This window comes from Parus major, chromosome 12 (assembly GCF_001522545.3).
Source record: "Parus major isolate Abel chromosome 12, Parus_major1.1, whole genome shotgun sequence".
Classification (NCBI taxonomy): Eukaryota; Metazoa; Chordata; class Aves; order Passeriformes; family Paridae; genus Parus; species Parus major.
Genome location: NC_031781.1, coordinates 15953471 through 15967107, shown reverse-complemented (window position 1 = coordinate 15967107; position 13637 = coordinate 15953471). Strand labels below are relative to the sequence as shown.

At 41.3% G+C, this 13637-nt stretch overlaps 1 protein-coding gene across 5 annotated transcripts in view; it reads right to left on the bottom strand.

Annotated features, from left to right (window-relative positions):
- MITF (melanocyte inducing transcription factor) overlaps positions 1 to 13637 on the bottom strand; it is a 100518-nt gene that overhangs the window by 4538 nt on the left and 82343 nt on the right. For 2 of the 5 annotated variants that reach the window (XM_015641068.3, XM_015641074.3), the window contains exons 4-9: positions 13517 to 13600; positions 12122 to 12217; positions 6379 to 6496; positions 3783 to 3857; positions 2687 to 2762; positions 1472 to 1619 (exon numbers count right to left, since the gene is read on the bottom strand). In XM_015641068.3, coding sequence (XP_015496554.1) covers positions 1472 to 1619; positions 2687 to 2762; positions 3783 to 3857; positions 6379 to 6496; positions 12122 to 12217; positions 13517 to 13600 — 597 coding nt within the window. The remainder of the gene's footprint in view (positions 1 to 1471; positions 1620 to 2686; positions 2763 to 3782; positions 3858 to 6378; positions 6497 to 12121; positions 12218 to 13516; positions 13601 to 13637) is intronic. The other 3 variants (XM_015641069.2, XM_015641072.2, XM_015641073.3) reach the window with 3 other exon arrangements.

Genomic DNA, 13637 nt, shown 5'->3' with positions numbered 1-13637 from the left:
TCACAGGAAGGTTTCAGACTTCACACAGAGCCAGGATTCTTCAAATTTCCATGGAAAGTTTAAATCCCACCTTCACATTTAATCATACAGAAATGTCCTCTCACAAATACATCAATAAAAGAGATGTTTTGCTTCTACTTCTTCATTATATTAGGCAATCACTGTTGTGATTGTGCTGTTTCTGGATATTCCTGTCACTGAGGCTGATTATTACCCTTTTCCATCATTTCCAGGCTAAAACGAGCTTGTGGCACACTGCAAGATCAGAAGAGACGGTGGAATGAGCAAGCACTTCTTCCATCAGCTAATGTGCCAGAAGCAGGAGTTCCTTATTCCATGCTTAATCAGAATCAACACAAAAAGGGAAAATACTTGAGGTTATTTGTATTGCCAGTTATTCAAGGGTCTGGGTTTTATGGTATTTTGATTCAAGGAGCCAGAGCAGTTGGGTAATACAAAGCAAGATGAAAGATGTTTAAAAAGTGATCTCACTTAGCTTTGAAACACCACTGCTTGATGCTGCTCTGCAAAAGGCTTCTATGTTTTTATCATCTCACTCTAGCAGCAGATTGCTCAACCAAGTACAAAACTGTGCTGAGGCTCAACTCGGCCTGTTCTATTTTAAAGCTGTTTACTTCCACGCTTGACTCTCAGGTATTTGCAGCTTCATTATCTCCCTGGTGGATTAGCTGGGTTGTTGAGGGGTCTCCTGGCAGGCAAGAGCTCAGCTGCTCGTGCTGCAGGGGAGCAGCAACACGAGGATATCTGGGATATCGCTCTCTCCACGTTAGGTGATCTTACACCCAATTCTGGTACATTTCTTTAATTACCCTTCTATGGAGAGGGGTGGCTATCCAGAAAAAAAACCTGTGTTGGCTTCAAGGTTAAGGTTTCCTATCCAGCTTGAGGTGAAGACAAAGGAATTAGTAAGAGAAATGGAGTTTTCACCCTTAAATTTCCGTGTAGCTCAGAACACTGGGAACCTGAATCTAACAAGGCAACAACCCACAGAGAAAACATATTCCTGCCACCTACTGCTTTTCAGTGCTGAGGAGAACCATTGTACAGTTCTACAGACTTCAAGCAGCAGGGAAGACTCCCAAGCAGCTGAACTTAATTTCATGACTATCAACAACTACACGATACATGAAGTCCCAATGTCTCAGGCCTGGCAAACAGAAGAATGTATTACCATATAAATCTTTTTGATGTTATGGTTTGGAAGTAGCATTGGCCACAGTAGAACAAAACCAGACCACTCAGAAGTGCTTTTACTAGAGTGTTAGGATTCTATTTTTTATTTTTTTTTTACCTAAGATATCTTTGTCCTTTCTGGAAAAATCTCTGCACTCAGCACTACCCACCGTTAGTTTAAATGCTGGTTCCTTCTAACCCACACCCCACGAGTCACCACTGTTTGCAATCACACACTGCAACACCAGGAGCATTTGCAGCTCACGTCTCAGCAAACCTGTATTCTGAGCAGCAGGTGCCTGTTGGCATGTTCCAGCTTCTTCTGCCTGTTCTCCAGCTCCTTGGTGCGCTGCTGCTCCCGCTGCAGCTTGCGGATGTAATCCACCGACGCCTTCAGAATCGTGCCCTTGTTCCAGCGCATGTCGCTTTGGAACAACACAAAAGGACAAGGTAAGGCTCTGTTTCACAGCTGTTCCCTTCATACCTGCACCTGTGACTGCACCTTATCCAGACATAACACCCAGCTGCTACTTATTCCGAGTTTGTGGATACAGAAGACGTTTGCAGTGCACTAGAGGGGGCTGGAGCCCTTTGCTTCAGAGACAGAGAGAGGCTGCTGCATCACCATCTCCTCACATCATCTTACTTTCTCTAAACAGGCAAAAGACACCTTCCAGCAGACTGTCAGCACAAAGATCCACCTGTTCTACACTCAGTAGGTTGTCCTGAGACAAGTTGTCTTGGTGGCCTTGGAGGAGGCTGCAGAGCCTCTCAGCAGAGCAGCTGTGAAGCTGCTCCATGAGCAAATGCCTCAAAACACTGGAAAATCTCCCCAAAATCATCATGGGGCATTGATTCAGATTTAAGTGGACTTTCAAACTCCAGAGCAAGAAAGATTCCTTGCCACTGAATCAGCATTGGGAAAGTGTAAATACAAGCTAAAAGCAGTAAAATCATTGTAGAATTATCGTAAAGAACATCTGGGAAATTACAACAAACACTGACAAATTATCAGTGAACAAGCACACAGTTACACTCTTTATTTTCCTTCTTTTCTTCCCTTGGAGGGAAGGGGAATGTGATGGCTTCCCAGATAAACTGCCCTCCATTTTTACTAAAACAGGGACCAGTTCTGTCTTGTCAAGCTGTAACATCTAATTAATTTTAAAAATCATTTAGCAAGACATGCAACCATCTAAACAGCCAGACCAGCATAAGGTCTCCCATCCTCACAACTCTGCCTCTGGTAAGGCAGTCAGTCACTCCCAGCACCAAGCCCAGCTCTGAGACAAAAATCAGAATTAATACAAATATAAGCAGGTTCCAAAAGTGGAAAAATGAACCCCTCAAAAAAATCTTCAAAAAAAAAATAATGGAACCTTTCTGCCATCAAAGAGTGCTAAGAGCAAATAGAAAACATTGGAATTTTGGGGGGAAGTTTTGTAAATTCTCATTCTCCCTCCCACAGTCTCCCTGGGCACGTTGTACTTACGGGTCATTTGACTTGGGTATCAAGGTGCCCAGTTCTTTTATACGATCATTAATATTAAATCTTCTTCTTCGTTCAACTTTAGGAAAAACAGCACAAATGTTACAAGTAATATTCACACTTAATTACAACTTATCAAGTGTTTTATCAAAGATTTCTTTAAGTACCACTGAAATGTTTGCCTGAAGCTTAAAATCCAGTGATAATTTATTTTGCTTTCCTACACACGAGCACACTAAGACTGAAGTTCTGTCTACTGTACATTTTGGGACTGCTGAAGTTGCAAAGTCTAAGACTAAATACCAGAATGACTGCAAAGCAAACATTTTTCTCCGGATAAGCACCACAGACAAATTAAAGAGATGAATATTTAGATATTCGGACTATAATTTCTTTACTCAAGGAAACCCAAGACAGAAAAAGGGACAAAAGGCACAATCTGTTTTTAAAGTAGTCCCTCATGTGCAACACTTTGAGGATCCAAAAGTCAAATTTAAATACCAATTTTCCTGCATTACCTTTTCATGCTATGGAAAAGGCTTCTGAGTGGCTCAAGGCATGAAACGGTTCCTTTTTTCTACTACTATAAAGTATAAAAAGATAAGTTATGGATCCTTAAATCATAAGATGCTCATTATTTTAAAATGCTTTTTTTTTTTTCCGACTTGGAAATAGGAGTTGCATTCAAAAATGAAATTTATAAAATTGCCATACTGAGGACCCACACTATTGTTTAAAGTCACAAATCGACCACATATCTAATATTTTTTTAAAAATTAAAATTATAAAATCAAAATTGTGCAAGGTGGATTTGTTAAAAGCAATTGGGTCACACGTTGAACCCAGCAATTTCATTGATAATAACCACTCATTCAATTGATTTATTGAAAATAAATAAATATGCAGTTAAAATTTAATAGTAGATTTAAGGACACATTTCACATGAATTTGAGGTATTTGATCTGTGGGCATAACACAATGATCTAGTGGTTTATACTACATGCAGTACCTCATCCAAACTTTAAACATCAGTATTTGAACACTCAATACACAAAATCATTCCAAGAATTGGTGCAAAATGTGAGGAACCAAAACTTACTCAAGTTGTGATTGTCTTTCTTTTGCCTCTCCTTAGCCAATGCTCTGGCTTCCGACTCTGTAGGAAAAATACATGCTGTGCATGTGAATGAGGTAATTAGAATTAAAATAATTCTAAAATTAAAATCACAGCCTTTCAGCCTGTGAAATATCTGCACAGGAAGCCTGATGGATATTTGTCACACCAATCATTTCCCCCATTCCAAGGAGCAAGAAAGGCTTGTGGATGCCAAAACACAAGGCTGGGACTGAGCTTCACCTCTGCACCTGCAGAGCATCTCTTCCCACACTTCCCACAGTGACTCCCATGATGGGAATGTTTCCCACGGAGGCCCTGACTCAGCAAGGTATTTGAGGACAGCAAACTGCTGAAATGCAGCATACCTTCTCCTACGTCTGCACACACATCCCAGGGAGCTGGACCTGAGGAACAGCATGCTTAGGGTATTGCTGCCTGCTCAGGATGTGACACAGGCTCTGCTCACCCAAAAATTAAGGCTACATCCTTCTGTGGCATGTGCACACACATCACCACCACATTCAAGGGACAACTTAAGTGACCTGTTAAAAATAGTTTATTTTCCAGCTACACTAACTGTTCCTACTGTATGAAGAAAAAAAAAATCAACACCTTTCTTAGCGATCAAGTTGGAAAACAATGCTTCTGGCTTTGGGAAAAGCAAAAAGGAAAGTAATGGCAGCCATGCTGCACAAAACTTGTCTCCTCAACTCCTCAACTCAAGGTGCCCTTCACCTTACTCCAAACAATTACCTATTCTTTATTATTCTATTATTATTGCTATTATATTCTGGAATAATAATATCATTATCAACTTCAGCATGCAATAGTTCAGGCAACAGCACAACTAAGTATCTTCTTCTCAGTTCTCATTTGGCCCTAAGCTTCTCAAGCAATTTTAAGTATTTTATCTTTGCTCTACCCCTTTCTGTTTTTTTAAAAGGTGAGGTCCTTAATCCTTGCCCCATTGCATTCAAATCCCCAAACCAGCAAGTACTTTGCAGTTCCACAGAAAGTCAGTGAGAAGCAATGAGTGCATCATCTTTTATTGCACATTCCATTGTCAAAACAATCCCTCACTGTAGCAAATAAGTTTTTTTCCTGTATTACTTTATTTTGATCACAAAAAGACTCACCTAAATTAATTCTGTGTTCAGGTAAGGGTAGCATATAGACATTAAACTTATTTCAGTTCTGTTTTGATGTATTTGATGCATTGAGGACTTCCATAAGACCACTTCACTCACAATTTCCCCTCTCTTTCTGCCTTCTTGACCCGAAGTCTGACACAACCACCTGCAGCAAATCCACCAGTCTGCATATCCAAGTTGGGCTGGGTTTGCAGCCCCTGGAACTTTCTATACTTGGGGCAACAAAACTGCCTGTAATGCAGAACTTTGAGTAGTTCTCCTCCCTTCACACCCTCCTCTTACACAGTTCCATCTCTGTACAAGCTCTGCCTTTTCCTAGCAGCCAAAAATCATTTTGTGCTCTGTGTGTCTTTTTTTGGTGCTGAGTTCAAATTCTGTGCTGTCCTATAAATGCAAATATCCGCTGGCTCAGAGAGGTGGCATTTCCTCCTGGCCTATTAAAACTGCTCTGCTTAAACTAATTCCTGCCCAGAACCTGCTTTGCAACTGAGTAAGCTTGTGAGTTTTCACAACAGATACCCAGAAAGATGACAGACAAGAAAGAAACCAGGCCCCTACCCTACTGCATGGTCAGTGACTCTCTGCTGGGCTTAAGAACAGGCATTTCCGGGCAATAATCTGAGTTTTCCATCAGTTCTAGAGTGGATCTCCATTTGTTCAGCCTACAGACCACCATACCTTGTAGATGTACCCTATATGTGGTTATGTCCTTCCAAGTGAGCAGAAATAAAACATGTGCGAATATGAAACATATTATTTGCTTCAAACTATCTTGCTCCTGTACACATATGCTTGAGAAAAGAGGTTTTTAGTGTCCCACCCTCCTGCCCCTGCCTCCCACAGCTTGTTCAGAGCATTGCTGCAGGAACCAGCATAAAAATTTAAGGAACACCATTTTCATCTTAATTTAGTGATGCATATTCATAGAATCATAGACTGGCTTGGGTAGGAAGGAACCTTAAAGATCAACAAATTCCAATCCCCCCAGGTGCCTAATTCTACATTTTAAAAGATCCATATGTCCATACTTCACATTATAACAGGTTATTTGTTCATTACTGCCCGCCCCTACTGAAGTAAAGTCCCAATGTGTATCATTCCTTGACATGAATCCCACAGAGACTCCAGATGTGAAATTTTTAAAGTTTGCTGTTGACAGAGCAAGCAGTAAGCCCAAACTAAAAAAACAGCTCTGGAAAAGAAGCATGGAAGCTTCCTGGAACACAACACAGTGCAGGTGTGACTGTAACAATTAAGGACTTTTTATGAAGTGAATTTGTGACACTGAATCCACACGCACCCACACATGAACACAGGCTGAACTGTTCACCCATATATTCTTTCTTACAACAGAAATTATGTCCAGTAGCACCTGAATTCAAAACAATGATACTACTACTCCAAGGTGGTATTTCAGATGTATTTACCTGTGAGCTCCCTTTTTATATTAGGAAGATTAGCTGGACATGAGTTGCTGATGTTTAGTCCTGGAGGAGGCATGCTTTGGTTGCCGTAAAGGTCAATCAAATTGCCAGACACAGGCAACTGGAAAAGATAAACAAGGAAAAGGATCATTTGGTTTGCCTTTATGAATGCCTTTGTACAGAAGAACAGAGTCAGGATATGCTAAGCAATCTGTGCTCTTTTCCATGTGCAAACAGAGACTGCAAGAAGGTCAGCAAAAGCCACAGATATTCATAGCAATGAGGGATAAAACATCTACACTGGGAAAACTCTGCTCTCACTCCTCTAAAGTATGCAGACTTAAAATATTAAGAGGTAATAGAAGAGGTAAAATGCTGATGATGTTGCTGCACTGTTGCTCCTTATTTTTCACTAAAACTATTACATCTATATCCCTTAAATTTCTCTCATATCTGAAAGAGCCCACAGAACTTTCCCAGAGAAACCCCCCACTTTTTCCAGGGATATGTGAGTGGAAGTACTTTGCAAGTTGTCACATGCTGGAGGAAGAACACTGTATTAATTAATCACATTTTTCATGTGATTTGAAAGCTACCTACACAAAAAACATTTCAGTTTACTTTGTTTTTTTGCCTTACATAACAAGAAAGCACACCAGTAGGAGGAAGATTATTTTTACAGTAAGTTTCCTCAATTACTTGTTCACTCTGCTGTGTTTATTTAGATATTTAAACAAGCAGATTTATTCAGAAATAGGACATCATTTCAGCAAGATCTATCAAAGCTATCCCTTTATATTGAAACAGCTTTTAAGAAGCTTGCAATTATCCTGAGTGGATTATTTTACCCATCTTTTATTTGGTTTTGAAAAGACAGGTATAAAACACTTTGGTATCTTATCTGAGTAGCAACACTTCTTATCATCACTGCTGCAAAAGAAAACCAATCCCTCCAAGACACTGATCCTGCAGAGATTAGAGTAGGTATTAACTTTACACCCATGTAAATAATGCTGGTGAATACAATGCAGTGAGTCACAGCCAGGAATATTAAACTCCTACTGATGGGCCTTGCCAGACTGGGGCCTAAGAAAATTTCTCTGCCATATGGAAGCAGATGAAGCAGGAGTTGATATGTAAAGTACCACCAGCTACAAGCTATGCTGATAGCTGTTGAGAACAGATAGATAATGGCCAACAACAAAATCACAACCAAAGTCCCCTGACTCAAAATTTAAGACAGGGAAATAAATGTAACTAAAGTCTCACTGTCAATCTTATTTTAAAAAATTTAAAAAAATTTAAAAAAATTAAAAAAGGAAGCTCTAATAATGCTGTTCAGGTCACATCTGTGCTGGTTGTGACCTACCCACATTAGTGTCAGGGTGACCACTCAATCTCACTGCTCTACAAGGCTGACCCTTGTGTCTCTGGGTCCCCCAAACACATCCCTGACACCGACACGGTGAGAGCGTCACACACTCTTCTGACTTGGATGTGCTCATCCTACTCATGCTCCTAGGCAAGGGGAGAGCACAAAGAGCTTGTTTGTAGCCCAAGGACTTGAAGTTCACAACCAGACATGTGAAATCTAATTAGGAACTTCACGGAATTTTGAAATAAAAAAGATTTTTTGTTAGAAAACTCGAAACTGGCATCTCAGAGCCTGGGTAAAGCTGCCAGGCTGTAATGAAATGTGGAGAACACAGAGCTGCTTTCCTTACTGCAACATGGGCCCTGATTGTTACAACAGTTTGTGATTGATTTTTTTTTCCCCAAAGGTGTCAAACACTGAGGCAGATTTCCATGTCAATAAACAGGAGCAGTGTGAGCAATGATCACAAAAGGGGACAAAGAAGACAGGCAGCAACTGCTGAATGTGCACCAGCACATGGCTGCTAAAGGCTGTCCACAGGAGTGCTAATCAGGGAAATTCACATTTTGGGGAGGGAGACGCCAACAGTCTCCACTTAAATCAGTGATCCATGAGCAAAGAGACTGACCAGCTTCTTTCTTTGACCACTTTCCCCAGCATCCAAACTCCACAGGTCAAAGACCCAGTTGAAACATTCTCCTACACACAGTCCATGGTCACTGTGAGTCCCTGGAGGTCTCTTCTCCAGGCTGGCTGCAGGTCACATCTCTGGGACTAACTTACACTAATTCCTTTCAAACAAAAACATCAAGTGCATGCAACACTCTGGGCCATCTCACATAAAATACCTGCAGCTAGAGCTAAGTTAAAATCAAGGCACATCCTCAGTTCACAATTTTATAGCAGTTCCCAGAGGAATAAAATCAGTTGACTGAGGTAAACCCAATAATCATTAGTGCAGGGTTTAGGGAACTGGGAAAGGGCAGAGGACCCCTGTGCTGAGGGCACTGGTTTGAGATGCACAAGACAGCATTGTGATGAGCACACAAGAGCAGCTACTAGCCTTAAATGGGGCAAAAAAAAGCCCAAAAGGGGATTATTATGTGCCCATTGCAATGGCACCTGAGAATTTATTTCAAATGCTTCTTATTTGAAGAAACTGGGAAAAAATACGCATTGTTGGCAAACATTTCAGCTCTAAGACAGTCAAGCCTTTCAGCACCATCCTGAAGTACAAGATGGGGAAATGTCAAAACTTCCACAGCCATTTCATAGGGAAGATGGAGTCTCCAACTTTGAGAAAGATATGGAATTTTCTGGAGCTAAGGAAGCTCTTTCCCTGTCTTCTCCAAATTCTAGCATGTTTCCAACCTAAATATGGTTTTCCTTACAGCTTTCTTAGCTATTTCTGGCTAAGAAAGAATTTAAATACAGCATCAACCAGATCATCCACCTTTACTCTTCCAAAAAGTAAATGAAGAGTGGCTTATGCCAGGTTTAGCATATTATCTTCATTGAAACAGCATGGTTGAAAATGCTTTCACTTGGGAGATTTCTTATTTCAAGGTCTTGGCATCACAAATTGCACAAACGCACCAAGTAAAACAAATTTCAATCTTCCTATCACTTTGCATCTGCTTCTTTTTTTTTTTTCCCCTAATAATGGCTTTTATATAACAGAAATTTGAAATATGGTAATTATGACTGCAGATTCATCATAGTGTACATTCATGGGAGTCTGAGGCTTTCATTTCTCCTCCACTACTCTAACAAAACAAGCACCCACATTCTGTCTAAAATCACTGAGACATCAGCTGTGTGATCAACAAGGCTGTTTCTAAGGTACCAGTACACACTGGAATGGGTTCTGCACTCCAGCTTGTGCAGCCCACAGTGCATTGTGATGTTCCCTGACCTACAAGCACACGCTCAGCAGCAGTCCCTGTAACAAAACTCCTCTGCTGAAGAGTTTAAATTCCACAAGAAAGTCACATTTACAAGCGGAGCTGTACCTATTCACAGAGCTTTCCATGCCAGGCTCTGGCTGCAGTTGATTAGCTGGATGAATTAATTAATTGTCATCTTCACAAGAGCACTTTACACAGTACTCATTAATTCAATTACCAAGTGACATCTAGGCAGAAAACCTTCTCTATAAACTAGTGACCATTTTGTGATACTTTCCACCACAGATATTCCACCAAATACCAAAGTTGACAAAGACTCTCACAAGAAGTTGACTGAAAATGGGCCATTTTCAATTCAAGGTACCTGGAAACTCCCTTAGCTTGCCCTGCACAGAAATCTCTGATTTTGCTTATCAATTAAGTACTGTTACCAACTGTAACAAACTGCTCCTTTTGTTCTTTGTTGGTTATGGAACAACAACTGCCTTTGTCACCGACTCAGCACAGCTATTTATAGGTTGTGTCTCTTTAGAGACCATTTCCTCTCTTGATTTCTCCTACCTCGACTTAGCTCAGTCTGTAGGCATTAATTCCTCATTAATAAAACGTTGCATGTTTTAAGAGCTAAGCCCTGCCTCAAAAGAAAAGTCTCTGGCTGTAATTTCCACCTCTTCAGGACTGGTACTAGGCTGATTAAGAAACTGAAATATGCTTTTTTCCCTCCAGTTACTTGAACTTCTCAGTAAAAAAGTCTTAATTTCACTGCTTCGTATCCTTATTTTTCAGACTTCACCACATAAAGTGGGAAATTTCTGAAGTTACACCGAAAATGTGGATCAGGCAGTCTTTACAAGGTTTCTTGCAATGCAGCAGGCACAGCAAAGCACAGGAGGGATGTAGACTACCCTAAACATTGACTACAGGGGCTCCTTGCCCAAAAGAGTGCAAAGTATCCTTCCATCCCTACGTGGAAGTAATGAGCCACTCTGGAGTCCCTGTGAAATGAGAAAAGAAGAAAGCATTGAAATATCCAAGCCCCTTCTGAATTTATGGGTCCCAATCCAATGGAACTTCAGAGAAGGGACTCCAGAAGAACCTCATTAATTAATTAATGGCTCCCAATCCAATGGAACTTCAGAGAAGGGACTCTAGAAGAATCTCATTAATTAATTAATGGCTCCCAATCCAATGGAACTTCAGAGAAGGGACTCCAGAAGAACCTAATCTCTCAATGGAAAAAAAAAATAAATTGAAAAACAGATAAACTTTTTGAAAGCTATCTTTTGACAGTTTCTTGAGGTTTTCTCTCAAATTCCAGGACAGCTGCATTTTGCAAGTTATCTTAGATTAAAGGAAAATGTATTCTCAGTAGCAGGACCGTGCAGCTATTTCCCTGAGCGCTCAAAGGGCACTATTTAGAAAGGGAAGCTGGTGGGCCGCTGCCTGCGTCATCCACCACGTCTCTGACAGGGCTGTGGGAATCTGTGGGAGCACAGGACCGGGTTAACATGACATCAGACAACTACTGTCAGCAAATGTAAACCTGTGCCACAAAATCAGTGCTCTGTGGTAAGCTGTACGTTTTGGCACCAGATGAAACAGAAACAGACGCCAGCGCTGGCAGACATCTACTCAGCCAGATCTAACAGCACTTAAGCCTAAGGCAAAAAATTCACTGGAGCTACCCTCCACAGAAGATCAAAATCAGATTATGCCAGAAGTATGATTAAATTAATTCCCAAAGCAATGTGAACCAAACCAAAAGAGCCACTTGGAGAACACCTGCGCCGTCCCTCAGCGCTTTCTGCAGCTCTGTGTTCTTGGCTTTTATCACAGGCTTCCCACGTCCCCTGCCTTGTTCAGTTTTCCACCTTCTTTATTCCTTCCCTTTTGTTTGTTTGGAAGACTGCTTTTTAAATTTTTTCCTCTCCTGCTAAATTCTGTAACATCTAGCTGGGGACTTCTCCCCACTCGAAATCAGGCAGAGACAAAGCTGTGATGTTAGGGGTAATAGAAAAGTGTCTCTGGATACAGATGCTAACACATGGCATACAATTTCTTACTTGAATATGACAACATTCAGGAACCTGGGATGCCAGAGGTTCCTTCTTTTTTGAAGCCAAAGATAAAGTCCATCACAATTTTTAGTAGCAGTGGGAATGAGCTACTACTGGTAGCAGAATTTACTCCACTGCTGCAATCCTCTCACCACTAACTTTGAAATAAGAAAATCAAAATTGTCCTTTGTATTCTCTCAACCTGACTCGAGCTTGTCTTTTTAAATTCATGTTTTTAATTGCAACTGTATCACCTTAAGCTCTTCAAAGGGAAACTAATTATTCTCTGTGGAACAATGCAGTAACTACTTAATTGCAAGGAAGAAAAAGTCCTGCTGCAGTTTTGCTTCCTCTCAAGGAAAACCAGTTAGACTTAACAGGGAAACCAGAAGAAAGGATTGCTGTACCGTGTTTGCCATCTGCAGGGCTGGGTCCACCAAGCCGAGGATTTCTTCATTATAACTGGACTCCAAACTAATGATGTCATCGATCACATCATCCATCTGCAGCAGAAAGGTGGACAAAGAGGAACAGAACAGTTATCAGAACCGCTGGGAGCCTGACAAAGCCCTTCAGCCCCACAGCAGAGGTGCCTGTGCAGCTGTGCAGTCCCTCAGCTGTGACTCCTGCTACCCCAGGCAGGATGCTCAGGTCATGGCAGAGCTGAGGCTTCATGGTCCAGCCCTGTCCTCCCAGCAGCAGTTACCCTGCACCACCTGCCCACAGACACTCTGCTCCTTCAGCAGCAGCGGAGGAGGAAGCTGCCCATGGAAAAAGTGACTCTAAGGACATGACTCCCTCTCCCCACTGCAGCACTGCTGCCTCCCCTCCAGAAAACGGGACCAAAACCTGGTCCCAGGCAGGAGCGCCGAGCCCTGCACACCTGCAGGGAAGGAGAGGGAGCAAAGATTTGCTGGCCCTTGACAGTAGAATCCATTGGATTCGTGTCCCTCATACACCCTCCCAGGAAGCAGCACCCAGAGGCAGCTCAGAGCCGATTTTAGGTGGTACAAAACACCTTTTTCAGGGGCTGGAAGGTGCCTCCATAAACTCCTGCACAGGCAGGAGGAAACAGCCCTTTACAACACCCACTCAGGTGCTCTGAACTGTCCTGTAGGACTGACTATTTCCTTTTTGCTCATTATAAAAAAGGAGCTTAAATGACAGATATCTACAAAATCAATGCATAACGGTGATGGTAAAAGTAGCAGTACATGGGATTTTTTTATCAGCTCCAGAAAGTGTGATCACAACAAATTACACTGACTGGAAGTGAGGGCAAGAAAGGAACTAACAGTTACAGCCCATACCCGAAGTCTTGTTACTGATTCTGGCAAGAAATAAAAACCCCTTAGTTTTAAGAAAAAGATTGAAAATATAAAAGGGTGATTACTGAGGATGAATTACCACAGATGGATTAAATCCTTCTCATATAATTTTTTAAAACACAGCTGTGATCTGCATAGAAATGTGGACTTAGAGATTATAGGGCAAAACCACATCCATGCAGTCTTTGAAAACCAAGTTAGAAAAGATTTCCTGATGCAAGACCTTAAAGCATGGTTGATGTGTTCTTATTCTATGGCATTACAGTGCTAGAACAGCATGAGCCTTTTTCCAGGTATCTTCATGCACTTTTGACACTGATGCTAATAAACAACGTTGCTGTATTGTACCTTAAATAAATCATATATTCAACTTCTTAAAGACACTGTGGGGCAAGTTTATTTTTCAACATATCATGAAAGAAACATGCTCATTAGAAAGGGGACCTGTGCTCCACCTCCTGTGTCATCCAGTACCTGCATGCATGATGCTCGTGAGTGTGTATTCAGAGCCGGGCACTCACTCTCAACCCTGCTTTGCTCTTCAAATTTATAAAATCCCTGCAGAAATAAAAAGGAAAAAAAAAAAAAAAAAAAA